At 38.2% G+C, this 14,804-nt stretch overlaps 1 protein-coding gene across 2 annotated transcripts in view; it reads right to left on the bottom strand.

Annotated features, from left to right (window-relative positions):
* LOC117982353 (uncharacterized) overlaps positions 1 to 14,804 on the bottom strand; it is a 42,761-nt gene that overhangs the window by 14,655 nt on the left and 13,302 nt on the right. For both annotated transcript variants that reach the window (XM_069498860.1, XM_034968708.2), the window contains exons 2-3: positions 11,382 to 11,615; positions 6,914 to 7,122 (exon numbers count right to left, since the gene is read on the bottom strand). In XM_069498860.1, coding sequence (XP_069354961.1) covers positions 6,914 to 7,122; positions 11,382 to 11,424 — 252 coding nt within the window. In that variant the 5' untranslated portion in view covers positions 11,425 to 11,615. The remainder of the gene's footprint in view (positions 1 to 6,913; positions 7,123 to 11,381; positions 11,616 to 14,804) is intronic.

Below are 14,804 nucleotides of genomic sequence, written 5' to 3'. Positions count from 1 at the left end.
TAGATAATGCTTCGTCTTCGACTTCGTCAGCATGTGTTTAAGTTTTTTAATAATTTGATTTTCCAGGATAAAAAGTATCCTACGTCCACCCCCGTGATACAAGCTTACTTACCTGTATCCGTCAAAATCGGCTTAACGCATTGGCGGTGAAAAACTGACAGACAGACATACTTTTATATTTAGGTATAATAATATTAGTAAGGATAAGTATCAATTAATATATTAATATAACTATTTTAATACTGTGTTTATTTGTTACATGACATTTCTGATATAATATGGTAACTTCATACTATACCTACTACGATTTTTAAGATCTCGTCTGGGTCTACTATTATATTATCGTGGTATCTGTTTTATAAGGCATTGCGCTTGGGGCGGTCACTCCCTTGATAACCGTAAGCAAAGCTGATAAAAATATAGTAAGTATGCCTCATAGCCATTCTATGCTAGACGCACCAGATCGAGATGGCAATCGAGGACGGACCACCCCGCCTTTTTTTATAAAAATAGCGAGCAAACGTGCAGGCGGGTCACCTTATGTTAAGTGATTATCGCCGCCCATGAACATTTGCAGTAGGTACCAGAGGAACCACCAATGCGTTGCTAGCCTTTCAGGAATTTGTTGGTCCGCCCCTTGAATAACCCCATGTTGTAATCTAATGGGAACACCGCCGAAGGGAGTTGATTACACAGTTTGCATGTGCGTGGAAAAAAGGATCTGGCACAACAAAAACCCCGACTGCAATCTCGACCTGTCGCGTACTATACCTATTTTGGAAGATTGCAGATTACAAGGAATCGGTAAGCAAAAGTCGCTAGAATTACCAGAGCAGCAAGAAACGCACCACGCAAAAATTATTTTTTTCAAATATTTTAAATCTCATTCGCGCTACCAACGTTATTCGCATTTTAAGTACGTAATGAAAAATTTTGCGATTTTTGCGGGTCGTGACCTAATGTAGTGTCTAATTTAAAAACGTTTCTACGCTTTGGCATTGATGAGTTACTATACGGAGCGAGACCAATAATTAATCTATGCTTCTAATAGTAGAGGATCAATTTCATACTTCTTGTTATTTAATCGATACAACACTATATCGATCTTTCTGTTTGTTTGAAAATAAGTACTTAGGTATTAGTTTGGTTACCTTTTCGACGCCTATGTACATATGCTAGGATTATTCCTATTGTTCTATTAAACTCGATGTATGGGTTAGTAATAACGAAGTGTTCAAGTTCGATTGTGTATGGAAGTTGGAACAATATCCGATAAAATAACAATAGAACAATCCGGTTCTTCAGACAATCATATTTCCACGGACAGAAATTTTCCCTTTGGGACGATTAAGCACAACTGAATATATCAGTTATCAAACGATCCCGCCCCTGCAATCTATTGAAAGGAAAACGTTTTACTGTGCTTCGTAGAATAAACTGAGAATAATATTACTTGTCTACGTTTTATCAAAAAAAGTAAAGTAGGTGACTGAGGTTAATTACTGTGACCTGATGCTATCTTTCTTTTTGTAGAGACGGAAAGCGTATTGAATGATAAGCAATAAAATTGCTTTATTCAGAAAAAAGAAAATTATTTTTCTTTTTTAATCAGCCTGGTACGCAATTATTTTTGCTCAGCACAAGATTAAATAACAAAATAATAAGATTTTTATTCGCTATCACACCGGATGACAACAATCATACCGGACGGGAAATGATGATCTAGCCTAAAATTCCCGTTGTCAGGAAAAATCTATTCACTCTTGTTTTAAAGAAACCCGAATCAAAATGTTTAGAGGACATTTATTTTGTATAATAAGTATGTATACCTAGTAAAGACATCGCTAAGTTAAACCTGGTACCTACCGCATCTTGAAGTCGTATAATATTGTTATTCTCTAAAAGGGTTTTTAACGTATTATTTTGGCACATTTTGATAGCTCATTCATGGCATTTTGCCAACTATTAAGCTTAATATGCCTTCACCCGAAGTTCTGGGGCGGTTGTTTTTCTGTTTTGTTTTTGTAACGTCCTACTCTCTGAAGGGAGTTTAATGCTCTAGCAAGACGTTGCAAAATCGTTGACCCTTTTATACGCAACCCTATGGTGTTGTTTGCTATTATGGGGCAAGTACTTTCCTGCGATAGCGATGAAGCTTTTTTAAACAACTGTCGTATTTTATCCTGCGATTTCACTCACATGAATGTAGCTTTTACAAATATTCAGTTGGGCAACTTAGTCGCTTGTATTAAGGGGTTTTAAACATTAATTTGGAATGGAGTCTCAAAATCAAAGACTTCAACTGTTTATGAGGTGCTTTGAACTTCGCAAGGCATAGGTTTAAACCCCACTCGTTAAACTACTGTCAACCACTTCTAACAGTTTGTAACGAACATAGCCTACATACAACATAGGGACCTTAAAAAAAAAAAAAAAAAAAAAAAAAAAAAAAAAAAAAAAAAAAAAAAAAAAAAAAAAAAAAAAAATTTAAAAAAAAAAAAAAAAAAAAAAAAAAAAAAAAAAAAAAAAAAAAAAAAAATTTTTGAAAAAAAAAAAAAAATTATGTATATAATTTTTTTTTTATCAATGTAAGTCAGTCAGTCTAGTCGGTGCATGAGAAATTCGGTTTTTATTTAGGTTTTCATACGGCCGCCAGTCAATGTAGTCTATCGAGGAAAACTGTCTCTAGTCGGTTGGAGCCTGCGGACCAGACGGTCGCGGGAGTTAGAATCAAAATCAAACACTTGACATTAGTTTTCTCTACTGCGTTGGGCCACAGTTCGAACACTTATGTGAAAGAACAAATTCCCTTATCATTGCAAGGGGTGGTCCGCGAGGGCTGAGCAATTAACTGGTGGTCGACCATATGGCTTCTTGTGTGTGAGTGTAATGGAAGTGCGAGCACTTAACGTTCGTAGACTCTAACACGCTGACGAGGACCATAGTGGTAGACACCTATAATGAGTAGAGGCGAGGCGGGACATGCGCGCACTAAGGTGCGTGCAGTCTAGCGCTCGTGTGGTGGAAATATTTGTGGAAATGGGTGCTTGCATTAAGTGCTCTTATGGAGGAAGACATAGTCTTCAATTAAACAGGTCTGTGAAACTATAATGAGTAGAGGCGAGGCGGGACATGCGCGCACTAAGGTGCGTGCAGCCTAGCGCTCGTGTGGTGGAAATATTTGTGGAAATGGGTGCTTGCATTAAGTGCTCTTATGGAGGAAGACATAGTCTTCATTTAAACAGGTCTGTGGAATTATAAAATAGTTGAATGATATGGAGGTGAGGTTGTCTAAGACGGTAGACGTGCTTGTCGGTGGCACTTTGCACTATGTCTATCGCTATTTTTTCCCTAAGGTGCAACTAGTTGAATGATATGGAGGTGAGGTTGTCTAAGACGGTAGACGTGCTTGTCGGTGACACCTTGCACTATGTCTATCGCTGTTTCACTAAAGGAGAATAATTGGAAGAAAGGAACGACCAAGCGGTCAATGTCCTAATGCCGAATCAGTGTTGCGCGTGTTGGGTCCGCTGCGCCATACATTGAATGCTACCACTAAGTGGAAAAAAGGGGTAAAATACAGGGATTTACTGGCATAGCCAGAGGTTATACACTTATGTAAATACAAAGTCTCAAAGCAGGGTGCTATAAAATGAACGCAAGAGCGGGCAGGCATGCACATGATCGTACGTGCTGTCTATTAGAACACCACTATGGTAGGTGGAAACATGGGAGCATGGCTCTATTGTAAACCAAGTTTGGAATATTATAACTTGAGAGCATAGCTCTTATTACTTACAAGCCAGTTTAAATAGATGGTGCAATTATAAATATTATCCAAATATCAATATTTCGTTGGAAAGCGCGTGCGGCATCGCTTCGACCCCATCGGTCGGAACGGTGTGTGTGCTCGCAAATGGTTACGTAATAACGTCCGGATTGTGGATTGAGTAATAACTCAACCGACGTTATAAAAATAGATAATATAATCTATCTAATTAAACTTATGTGCTGGACGACACATAAGATTTATACTCAAGTAAGAAAATTTGAGAATGGGACCACTTTAAGTACAAGGATACTTTTCTTATGTTATAGGGGCGATACTTCTAAAGTCTAAAAGCGATTCATGATTGATCTGGTAATGTGGCTGCTTAGGCGAGGTGAACCGCGCGTCCTTTAGGATACTCGGTAAATCCTTGCTTGAGCTGGCAGACGGAGTTGTACTCTGTGTTTACTTTCGATCTATTTGCTGGTATACGTTGGAGTGCGTTGGAAGATGATTATGCGAAGGAGAACCCTAGTGCCATTAATGGCGCCACTTGGCGCTTTGTGAATCCTTTGCTGAGCTGATTCTAGCATACTTTAATAACTACCGATCACAGAGGGCAGGTAATACTGCTGTTCTGTTTGTACTCTGACATTCGTTGGAATACTTAACCGCCTTATGGTGGTTAGTGAATACACGCATAATACATAAAGCAACTTTAGCGTTCGAGAGCACTTTAGCGAGAGAGGAACATAGCACTCTGGTGTTTGTGCATCCTACCTAAAGGAGAGCCTAGCGCCCAGTGCTTGTGAATCTTTTACTATAGTGATTTTTAGCGTACACAAATAAGTGATGACTTATCACTTGAGACCGAGCACTCTGAGTGCTAAATTACAAGGGTATGTGTGTAAAGGGACACGTTCCTTACCTATTGGGCTACGCATGTGTCTGAACATTGAATTGAATTGACTAGAGACACCAGATAGGTCTGTTGATCTCTATGTTACCCTAATATTGCTTGGAGCGTTGCATTCTTCTGATGGCTATTTATAAATAATACATAAAGCAACTTTAGCGTTCGAGAGCACTTTAGCGAGAGAGGAACATAGCACTCTGGTGTTTGTGCATCCTACCTAAAGGAGAGCCTAGCGCCCAGTGCTTGTGAATCTTTACTATAGTGATTTCTAGCGTACACAAATAAGTGATGACTTATCACTTGAGACCGAGCACTCTGAGTGCTAAATTACAAGGGTATGTGTGTAAAGGGACACGTTCCTTACCTATTGGGCTACGCATGTGTCTAAACATTGAATTGAATTGACTAGAGACACCAGATAGGTCTGTTGATCTCTATGTTACCCTAATATTGCTTGGAGCGTTGCATTCTCCTGATGGATATTTATAAATAATACATAAGCAACTTTAGCGTTCGAGAGCACTTAAGCGAAAGAGGACCATAGCACTCTGGTGTTTGTGCATCCTGCCTAAAGGAGAGCCTAGCGCCCCAGTGCTTGTGAATCTTTTGCTAGAGAGTGATTTCTAGCGTGAGTACTTTATCACTTACAAGTAAAATACAAAAACCCAGCATTAGCGTTTGAAGACACCTATGCGAGAGACGACCATAGCGCTCTGGTGTTTGTGCATCCTGCCTAAAGGAGAGCCTAGCGCCCCAGTGCTTGTGAATCTTTTGCTAGAGTGATTTCTAGCATGGACTACTTTATCACTTACAAGTAAAAATAATAAAATGCAACATACCTTCACACAATGGATTGAGGTCAGGCCTGCGATTATAACTTGCTTCGGCGGTATCGTAGTGCAAGCCGCTCATCCTTGAGATCTCTAAGATCATTACACTCATTCACACACAAAGGATTGAGGTTAGGCCTGCGTTTATAGCTTGCTTCGGCGGTATCGTAGAGTAAGCCACTCATCCTTTAGATCTCTAAGAGATCGATATACCTACACCACACCACACTACACAAACCATTTACAGTGGAACACGCCACTATAAAGTATGCTTGCATGCGCCGTGCTATCTCATGAGAGGAACGCACCTCTCCTAACAGTATGCTTGCATACATTGCGCTATCCCTTGAATGATGACGCGTAGTGGGGGGGGAGCTCGTGTTCGTTGGTATTTTATGTTCTTAATGTGATAGGATACCAAGGGAAGGCAGAAGCTCACCGTTGAAGGCGCGGCGGAGCTTTCAACCATCATTCACTCCTAACCCCTTTTACACGAACTGGAGTGAATGGTGCCATTACACAGGGCTTCTTCTTCCTACAGTAGGAGGAAGAGCTTACATTTAGGTTTACACACGTTGAGTATGGGTACTAATATTATTACACTTCTTTTAATACGTCTCAATTGCTGAACCCACATCTTAAACCCCAATGGTTTAAATTCTATACCCGAACACGGTAGACATTTGGTATTCAATACGCGAACAACTGAATGATCGACCAGACAACTCCTATACACGAACGCACGTTCCAAAATAATGTGTTAGTTTCTATGCGTGAATACATACCTTCAAAGCCCGAACACCTACAGTCATTTGAGCATTCAATACGTGAATGCCCACTTCCCCTGCTCATACCCCGTAAGGTCCGTTAGGTCTGATGAACTCACTATTTCTGATACTCTAAACGTCCTTGGGTTATTGCGTTCACAACATGTTAAAAGGTTTCTACTGTTAGATGATACGCGTGCCACTAAAAGATATGAAATAGGAAGCGTATTCTTTAGGTAGATCAGTATATGAGGTAGGGTAGATTCATTAGGTAGGCCTCGGTATAGTTACAAGTTCTAACACAATTTGGAGTGGAATGTAGAATACATACAGATAATAGTGATATCTGACCTACTTATACTTATTCTACAAGTCATGATTTTTATAAAAAGTTATGACACACATAAACTCACTAGTTTTTATACTTACACCTACCAACTAGAATCTAGATGAATCCTGCGATTTCGTGCGCGTAAGATTTAGTTTTTAATTTTTTTATAGTAACACCACGGGATGCAAGTTATCTCTGCTTCAAATTCAGTTAAAATCTGTTTAACGTATACCTATAAAAGCTAAAAGACAGGCAGACACACTTTTACAATAGTATAGATTATGTAAGGCAGGTACTTACGTCAACGCTAATGCCTGTTTGCGAGAAAACCCTTGTATTGGGAAGTTCCTTGGGCACGAAGCGGAAAAACTCCTGGGCGCCATGGTACCATTTGACGGTGTAGAGCGCCTCGCCCGTATCTAGCGCCCAGCGACAGCCAAGGGACGCACTGGCGCCCACACCCACTGCTTCAGGGACACTTAGCTGGATGTCTCGTAGACCAAACACGCCTACGAAAGGAAAGCATTATTATATTATTAAACCGGTTTTTAGAAATTAAATCACATAATAATATACGTCCTATTTCTAAAAGTCGGTTAACTGCAAGAGTAGTTTTTCAGTTATCGCCAAAAATAAGCTGAAAAAATGTGAAACATCATCATCAGCCTGTGGACATCCACTGTTGGACATAGGCCTACCCTAAAGATCGCCACCACACCAAGACCCACACTACAATTGGCTTAAACGCGGTCGCCACTCAAGGACTTTTCGGCTCCAACGGTCATCGCCTCTACGACGGGCATGACCTGCCCACTGCCACTTCAGCTTGATAATAGTTTGGGCTAACATCAGTTTCTCTAAATTCCCATGTTTTATGGAATTAAGTCTTTTAAAGCAGATTAAGTATAATCCATACTAATATTATAAATGCGAAAGTGTGTCTGTCTGTCTGTCTGTCTGTCTGTCTGTCTGTCTGTCTGTCTGTCTGTCTGTCTGTCTGTCTGTCTGTCTGTCTGTCTGCTAGCCTTTCACGGCCCATCCGTTCAACCGATTTTGACGAAATTTGGTACAGCAATAGCTTTCATCCCGGGGAAGGACATAGGCTACTTTTTATCCCGGAAAATCAAAGAGTTCCCACGGGATTATTAAAACCAAAATCCACGCTGACGAAGTCGCGGGCATCATCTAGTATAATATATTAATAAAATACAAGATTTGACCCGTAGTTTTATCTGCATGGAGTCTGCTACAAACACCTATAGTCCAGATTATATTCTATCTATACCTGATTGTTGATATTATCAAAATAGTAGAAATAGTAATAATATCAGTAATCAGTGGAATAGACACAAACGACAAAATAATTGAAACAACACAATAATTGTAGATACTTGATAACCATTTTTTATAATCAAAGGATTTTTCCCCTGACCCGTTTTAATTAAAATATTTGCCGCAAAATATACTTGCTATTTGCTGACAAACGCAAACCCTCATTAAATTTAATTAGAATCACTTTCATGAAATAAGAAATAAAGTGTTACAAGATTTATAAAATTACACGGATATCGGTTTTTGTGTATTAGCATAAGGTAACAGGTAAGCATTTGTGTTTTTGATTTTATAATTTTTGACGCGTTTGTTTATTTATCGTGAGAAGTTATATTAGATCGTCACAGTAAAAATAATTACAAAATCTGTTTGAATATTTCAAACTACATATAAACCTACCTATAATCTACCAATCTGCACTTGGCCAGCGTGGTAAACTTTGGCCAAAACCGTTCTTGCTCTGAGAGGAAACCCGTGCTCTGTAGTGAGACCTTGATGGGTTGATCATGAAGATAATGATGATGACGATACCTATAAAACCTAAATCTAGATATTAGATGGATCATCATCATGATCAACCCATTGCCTGCCCACCATTGTGCACGAGTGCTCTCAGAATGAGAAGGGCTTAGGCCATGATCCGCCACGCTGGCCATGTGCGGATTCGCAGAATTCACACACCTTTGAAAACATCACGGGGAACTCTCAGGCATGCAGGTTTCCTCACGATGTTTTCCTTTACCGTTAAAAACAAAGATATTTCATTACTTAAAACGCACATAACGTTACAATTTTTTTTTCAAATTTATTTATTCAACACCTTATATCTAGCATTACAGGAAATTGTCCTAATCTTTCCTAAAATGTGAGAACCCCCGACCTCCCGATTAGGAGGCGGACGTCCTAACCACTATGGTATCACGGCTTCTACTGATAGATAGATATATCTGTCTGCTGATTAAAAAATATCACAATAAAAATCAAAAAAAACCTCGACATGAAAGAAATCCTTTCGCCTAATATATTATTTTTTCTATATTAAACCCAAGGGACTATAAAAATATTATCTACTTTATTTACGTTTGCGAAATAGGTAACGTTTGAGTCTCATAACGTGAATAAAATATGTTATATTTTCTTTTTTAATATTTGCGGTTATAATAAAATCTAAAATACAGATTTTCCTCTTAGTACCTACCTATTATGTAAAGCGAAATTTGTTTTTCTATCAACTCAGTATGATTTATTATATATTTTGTGTTTTATACAATATTAAAATAATGGTGGCCATTTAACTAATGAGAAAGACTTTAATGAAAGATAAATGGCGAGAAGATGAAGAACAAAACATCCATACTAATATTATAAATGCGAAAGTGTGTCTGTCTGTCTGTCTGTCTGCTAGCCTTTCACGGCCCATCCGTTCAACCGATTTTGACGAAATTTGGTACAGATATAGCTTGCATCCCGATTCCCGGAGAAGGACATAGGCTACTTTTTATCCTGGAAAATCAAAGAGTTAAATCCTAAGTAGTAAAACCTAAATCCACGCGGACGAAGTCGCGGGCATCATCTAGTAAAAAATAATTAAAAAAACTAATCCATCCAAAACAAAACGGCAATTTCTGCGTGTCTTTAGACTATGAGAACTGAAATAAATGAGCCTAGCGTAAAAAATATAAAAGTTTTGGTTGAACCAACTATCTTTATAGTTTTCTAAACTAAATCAATTTTCTAAGAAGTTAGGTATCGTAGTACTTACTTTTTCGGCAGCAGTATAATATTATGGTCGTAGTTGTATCGGTTTGCTAAGCAGATCTCCGACCCAACATAAGTATTCCGTAATCAAATCTTTGCCTTCAGCAATACTAAAGGTGGTTGGAATACATAAATCAAGCGAAGGGTACGTGATCGAATTTAGGATCAGCAGAATACACAATTCCTGACAAGAACTCATTACAATATAACCAAATTCAATTTACGATTTTGGCCACATCATAATATTTCATCTCGTGCACTTTCAACTTACAATTTAATAACGTTTCTCAAATCATGTCGTACTGAATAATGTTCTAACCAGAATATAGGTATTATGTGTAATAGGATTGCCACCTAATTGTAATTCATACGCGCAGATGGTTAAAATCCCTAATTAGCTCATTATTTATGAGGTCATAGCTTCATAAATACCTACCTACCCTTCTTATTTTACCCTTGTATATAGTATCCGAAGATTATAATTCATATTTATCGTTGGTGGAGTATACGCGAATTATATTTTATTTTATTCAATTAAACTTTTACAAGTACTTTTTAATCGTCAAATTGTAGTTTATACTTTATATCTTTGAATTTTATAGACTTCAAATTCAAATATAGTTTTCCATTTATTAATCACACACAAAAATTCAAATCACTCGACAAAATATTAAACTATATTTTTTAACTCTACCATGTAAATAATAATAATTTCTATTGGGTACTAACATGAGTGGTAATTTACAAAAAAATTGGGAAGGCAAAAATCAAAGATATCTAAAAGTTTGAAGAGATTCAATAATCAGCTTTACTTAAGGGATTGGGTTCAGAACAAGATTGTATCGGAGTGATTTTAATAATTCATCGCCTTTACATAGACACGGGGCTCGATTTCTCATTTTAATAAAATGGGATGTAAAACATACATTCCATAAGCGCAGATAAGTAAAATAGTAATATAAGTTTAAAATACGTGAAGGATTACAACAAGGTAGGTATTTAAATAAAAATAATAACAAACAAATTAATCAATATTGGAACATTTGCTGATGAGAAAATCAATTAATAATATTAATAAGTCCGCCAGCTATCAATCACATCATTCTAATTAATTAGTATTGTACTAATGTTCCAATTAGGATATAGGAATATTCCAATTAGGATTACCTAACAACAACGCTCTGCGAAGCCGAAACCTCTTTCTAAAGGTCGATGTACAATAATTTCTGCCGGTTACTGTACTTACCCGTATCGTGGTACGTACCCGTTATTTACATTATAAGATAATAACTAGCGACCTGCCCCGGCTTCGCATGGGTGCAATGTAGACACTAATGTGGTGTCAGTGAACAGTGAATAATAATCCATACTTATTCCATACTAATTAATTGTTTTCGTGTAACTTTGACCATTTAGGCAGCACCCGCCTCGGAAACTCTCGAATGAGAGGATTTTTTTTCGACCTAATTCATATGATTTCAATTTCCCTAGGGTTCTTTAATTTTTTGTGAATTAAACTATGCTTATAAACCTTCCTCTTGAATTACTCTATCTATTGGTGAAAACCGCATAAAAATCTGTTGCGTAGTTTAAAAGTTCTACGCGTTCATACATACATACATACATACATACAGACAGCGGGAAGCGACTTTATTTTATACTATGTAGAGATACTTACTTCCGCCAAGCCACAATAATATAGTGGCAAGTTGCGAAGCCATGCTGGTTCTCTGACTGATGCCTGACACGTCAAGTCGCAAGCACCTCTTGACGGCTCCGCGCTTTTCTCAATACCCCCTTCATGGTTAATACCTCTCAGATATTGGATTCTATCCTTTTGTGAAATGAGTTAGAGCTGTACGTGTCGTCCATGACAACGCATCTTTATCCTTCAACAAGTTACTATGGATGCCTGTAACAAAGAAAGGAACGAATAATAATGTGCCTTATTCGGAAATATCATCATATTACTAGATGATAACCGTGACTTCATCTGCGTAAATTTAGATTTTTTTAAAAATTCCTTCGGAACTGCCTTTATCCCACAATATCAAATTGTCACTTCTCAGAGATGGACGCACCACTTCTGGGAAGCCAGGAATCTAAGCACCATATAGGTGATGCCCGCGACTTCATCCATATAGGCTTAGATTTCTTGGTTACTAGTCTAACTTGGTTGGTCTAGTTGGAACTCTTTGATTTTCCAGTATAAAGACTATGTCTGTCTCCAGGATGCAAGCTTGGCTGGGATGGATTGTAAAAATCTACCAGACAGACAAACTGACAGATAAATTTTTGCGAGAGAGGAAATTTCGATTTTTAGCTTATTTTTCGACATTAGTCTCAAAGAAAAATGCTTTTGAAGTATATATTTTTAGACCCCTTTCTCACTTGAAAATAGCAAATATTTCTGTGTACCTATTGAAAAGTTAGACATGATTCTAGCACAAAGCTTGTTTTTAGTTATTTGCAAGTTGTCAATAAACTAAAAAAACCTTAATATAAAAAGTTAGTATGGAGTATAGTAAGTAGTAGCATTGTGGAACTGTTATTTATTGGTCCCAGAGGCATACCACATACACAACGTCTGTTGTCTAGAGATCGATCGGACTGAACAAAATACATTCCTAAGGTTTCCTACACATGAAGCCGGAGCCACACCGGTGCCGGACCGTAAGTTAGTGTAAACAAAATATAAAAATCGCATATGAGCTCTAACGGCAGAGATCTACTCATGTGACAATGAAATCAAGATACAAGTAAAAAATCTAACTCCAGAATGTCTCAAGCACTGGGCGAATCGCGTCGCTTACGCATTTCTCCCAGATGGTTTCTGTGGTTTGTTTATACTTCAAGCAAACTAAGGAAAACAAAAGTAGGTATATATACGGCCCTGCGCCGCCATTGCAATTTGACAGTGCTATAAAGGGATCGGTGCTGCTAATTTCGAAATAAATAACGCTGAAATGCTGCTAATTTAAATAACGCGGCATTGGTGCGCCGCAAGAAAGCAAGGTAAGGCTTATGTGCGATTTTTATTTGTTAACACGAATTTACGGTCCGGTGGTGGTGCGGCTTCGGCTTCATGTAAAGGAAGCCTTATAAGATATCTCGCTCCAGTGTAGTTTCAGAGGAAGCGGCTTTTTCCAAAAGGTGGCACGACTAATAGCTTCACGCGTGGCAAAGTAGACCGACTTTCAATGAATGCGGTTTCCCGTTTCACCCTACGAAGCTAATCTATCTGCTCTCGTTTTTCCGATTTAAGGTTTTTGTGAAGATAAAGTCCCAACTCGTCTTCGTTAATCCGTTTGAAGATTAAGACGATTTTTCCACATAAATACCAAAATATATTCGGAAATCTAAGTATAAATACAATATTGCAGACACCTGATTCACTACCCATAGTAAAAAAGCGAAAGTGTGTTTGTTTGTTGGTTTGTCCTTCAATTACACCGTGACGAAGCAACGGATCAACGTGATTTTTCGCATAGATATCGTTAAAGACCTGGTGGGTGATAAAGGCTACTTTTTATATCGGAAAATCGAAAAGTTCCTACGGAATTTAAAAAAAAACTAAATGTACGTAGACTAAGTTGCGGGCATTAGCTAGTAGGTATAATATGACGTATGTAGGTATACTCAGATAAAACGATTGTCATGGTTAAACAACCTACCACTAGTAGAAAACCTCATTAGAAACCTCATCAAATTCCATACGAGATAACAGCATAAATGATTTTATATAAGTACATAGCGAAGTGGTTATTTATAGCCCCTCGAGACGCTCCATTCACTACGAGCGTTGTATTGTATAGAGATCGATTGGATCGAACAAAACGCAATCCAAATAGAATATCTCACCCCAGCGCAATGTTTCAGAAAGCGACACTTTTTCCACGGAGCGGGGCGACTAATGGCTTGACGCGTATTCCGACTTTCAATAAATGGTCTCTCCCCTCGCCTACAGAAGCTAATCAAACTGTTCTCGTTTTTTCCGATCTAAGGTTTTTGTTGGACTAAGGTCGTCTATTCTTTTCTCCATTTCTTATTGTAATCTACTAGGTTGGGCAACTTAGGTAATAAATACAGTGCTATTGATGGTCGAAAGGCAATTATTACCACAGCCTTATAGTTGGCTCAAAACTAGTCCAAACTTGTGATTCAGTCAAAACGAAACAATTGCAGTAAAGTTTTAATAGCTTTCATTCTGTTTTTTGCTCCTCCAGCAAAATATAATTTCGTGCACTTAGATACAGTATGCGGCCAAAAGTAATGTAGGTACATCGACCTTTAGAAGGAGATTTGTAGAGCACTGTCTCTGTCGTTGAGACTGACAAAACGTCATACAGATATGAGTGATAGAGACAACGCTCTACAAAGCCGAAATGATATTCTGAAGGCCAATGTACATTACTTTCGACCGCGTACCGTTTTGTTCGCCGGCTCGTCTATTAGTATTATGTTCACTGCCTCGTTAGTCTAGTGTTAGTAGTGTTCGAGTGCAGATGACGAGGTCCTGAGTACAATTCCCGGGTCGGTCCAAAATTAGTTAGGTATTGGATTTTTCTGTTATGAAATTCCTTGTACTTACTAGCCCGGAGTTAAGAAGTTGGCGGTGTTGCACCCCCGTGCTTTAGAGAAGTCGGTTCTGCACCTGATCTCTCTCCGGTCGTGTCGGATTTCCGTCCCATCATGATGTGAGGGAATAGAGAGTACACCTGTGTTTGCGCACATGCATCACTTATGCACTATAATATCTCGATTATTATTATTATGCTCTACAACATTTATTCAAGACAGTAAAAAAAGACTGCAGGCGTGGGGGACTTTCAATAAATTAGCACCGCCTCGCTGCTACAGAGCTAATTTATCTGTTCCCGTTTTTTTCAATTTAAAGGTTTCTGTTAGACATAAGCTCGGCCCTATTTCATCTGTTCAGAGATTACGACGCTTTTTCTCTTCCCCTCCTGAGCTCTTATTAAGAGATCTCCCTCGGTGGATTATTTTGGAGGTTCCAGAATGAATATTGGTATTGTGATTAATGTATTAATAAAACTGCCTCGTTGGTCTAGTGGTATGGCATGTTCTAATGCAGATGACG

This window comes from Maniola hyperantus, chromosome 5 (genome assembly GCF_902806685.2).
Source record: "Maniola hyperantus chromosome 5, iAphHyp1.2, whole genome shotgun sequence".
NCBI lineage: Eukaryota > Metazoa > Arthropoda > Insecta > Lepidoptera > Nymphalidae > Maniola > Maniola hyperantus.
This window is presented reverse-complemented; position numbering and strand designations above follow the sequence as displayed.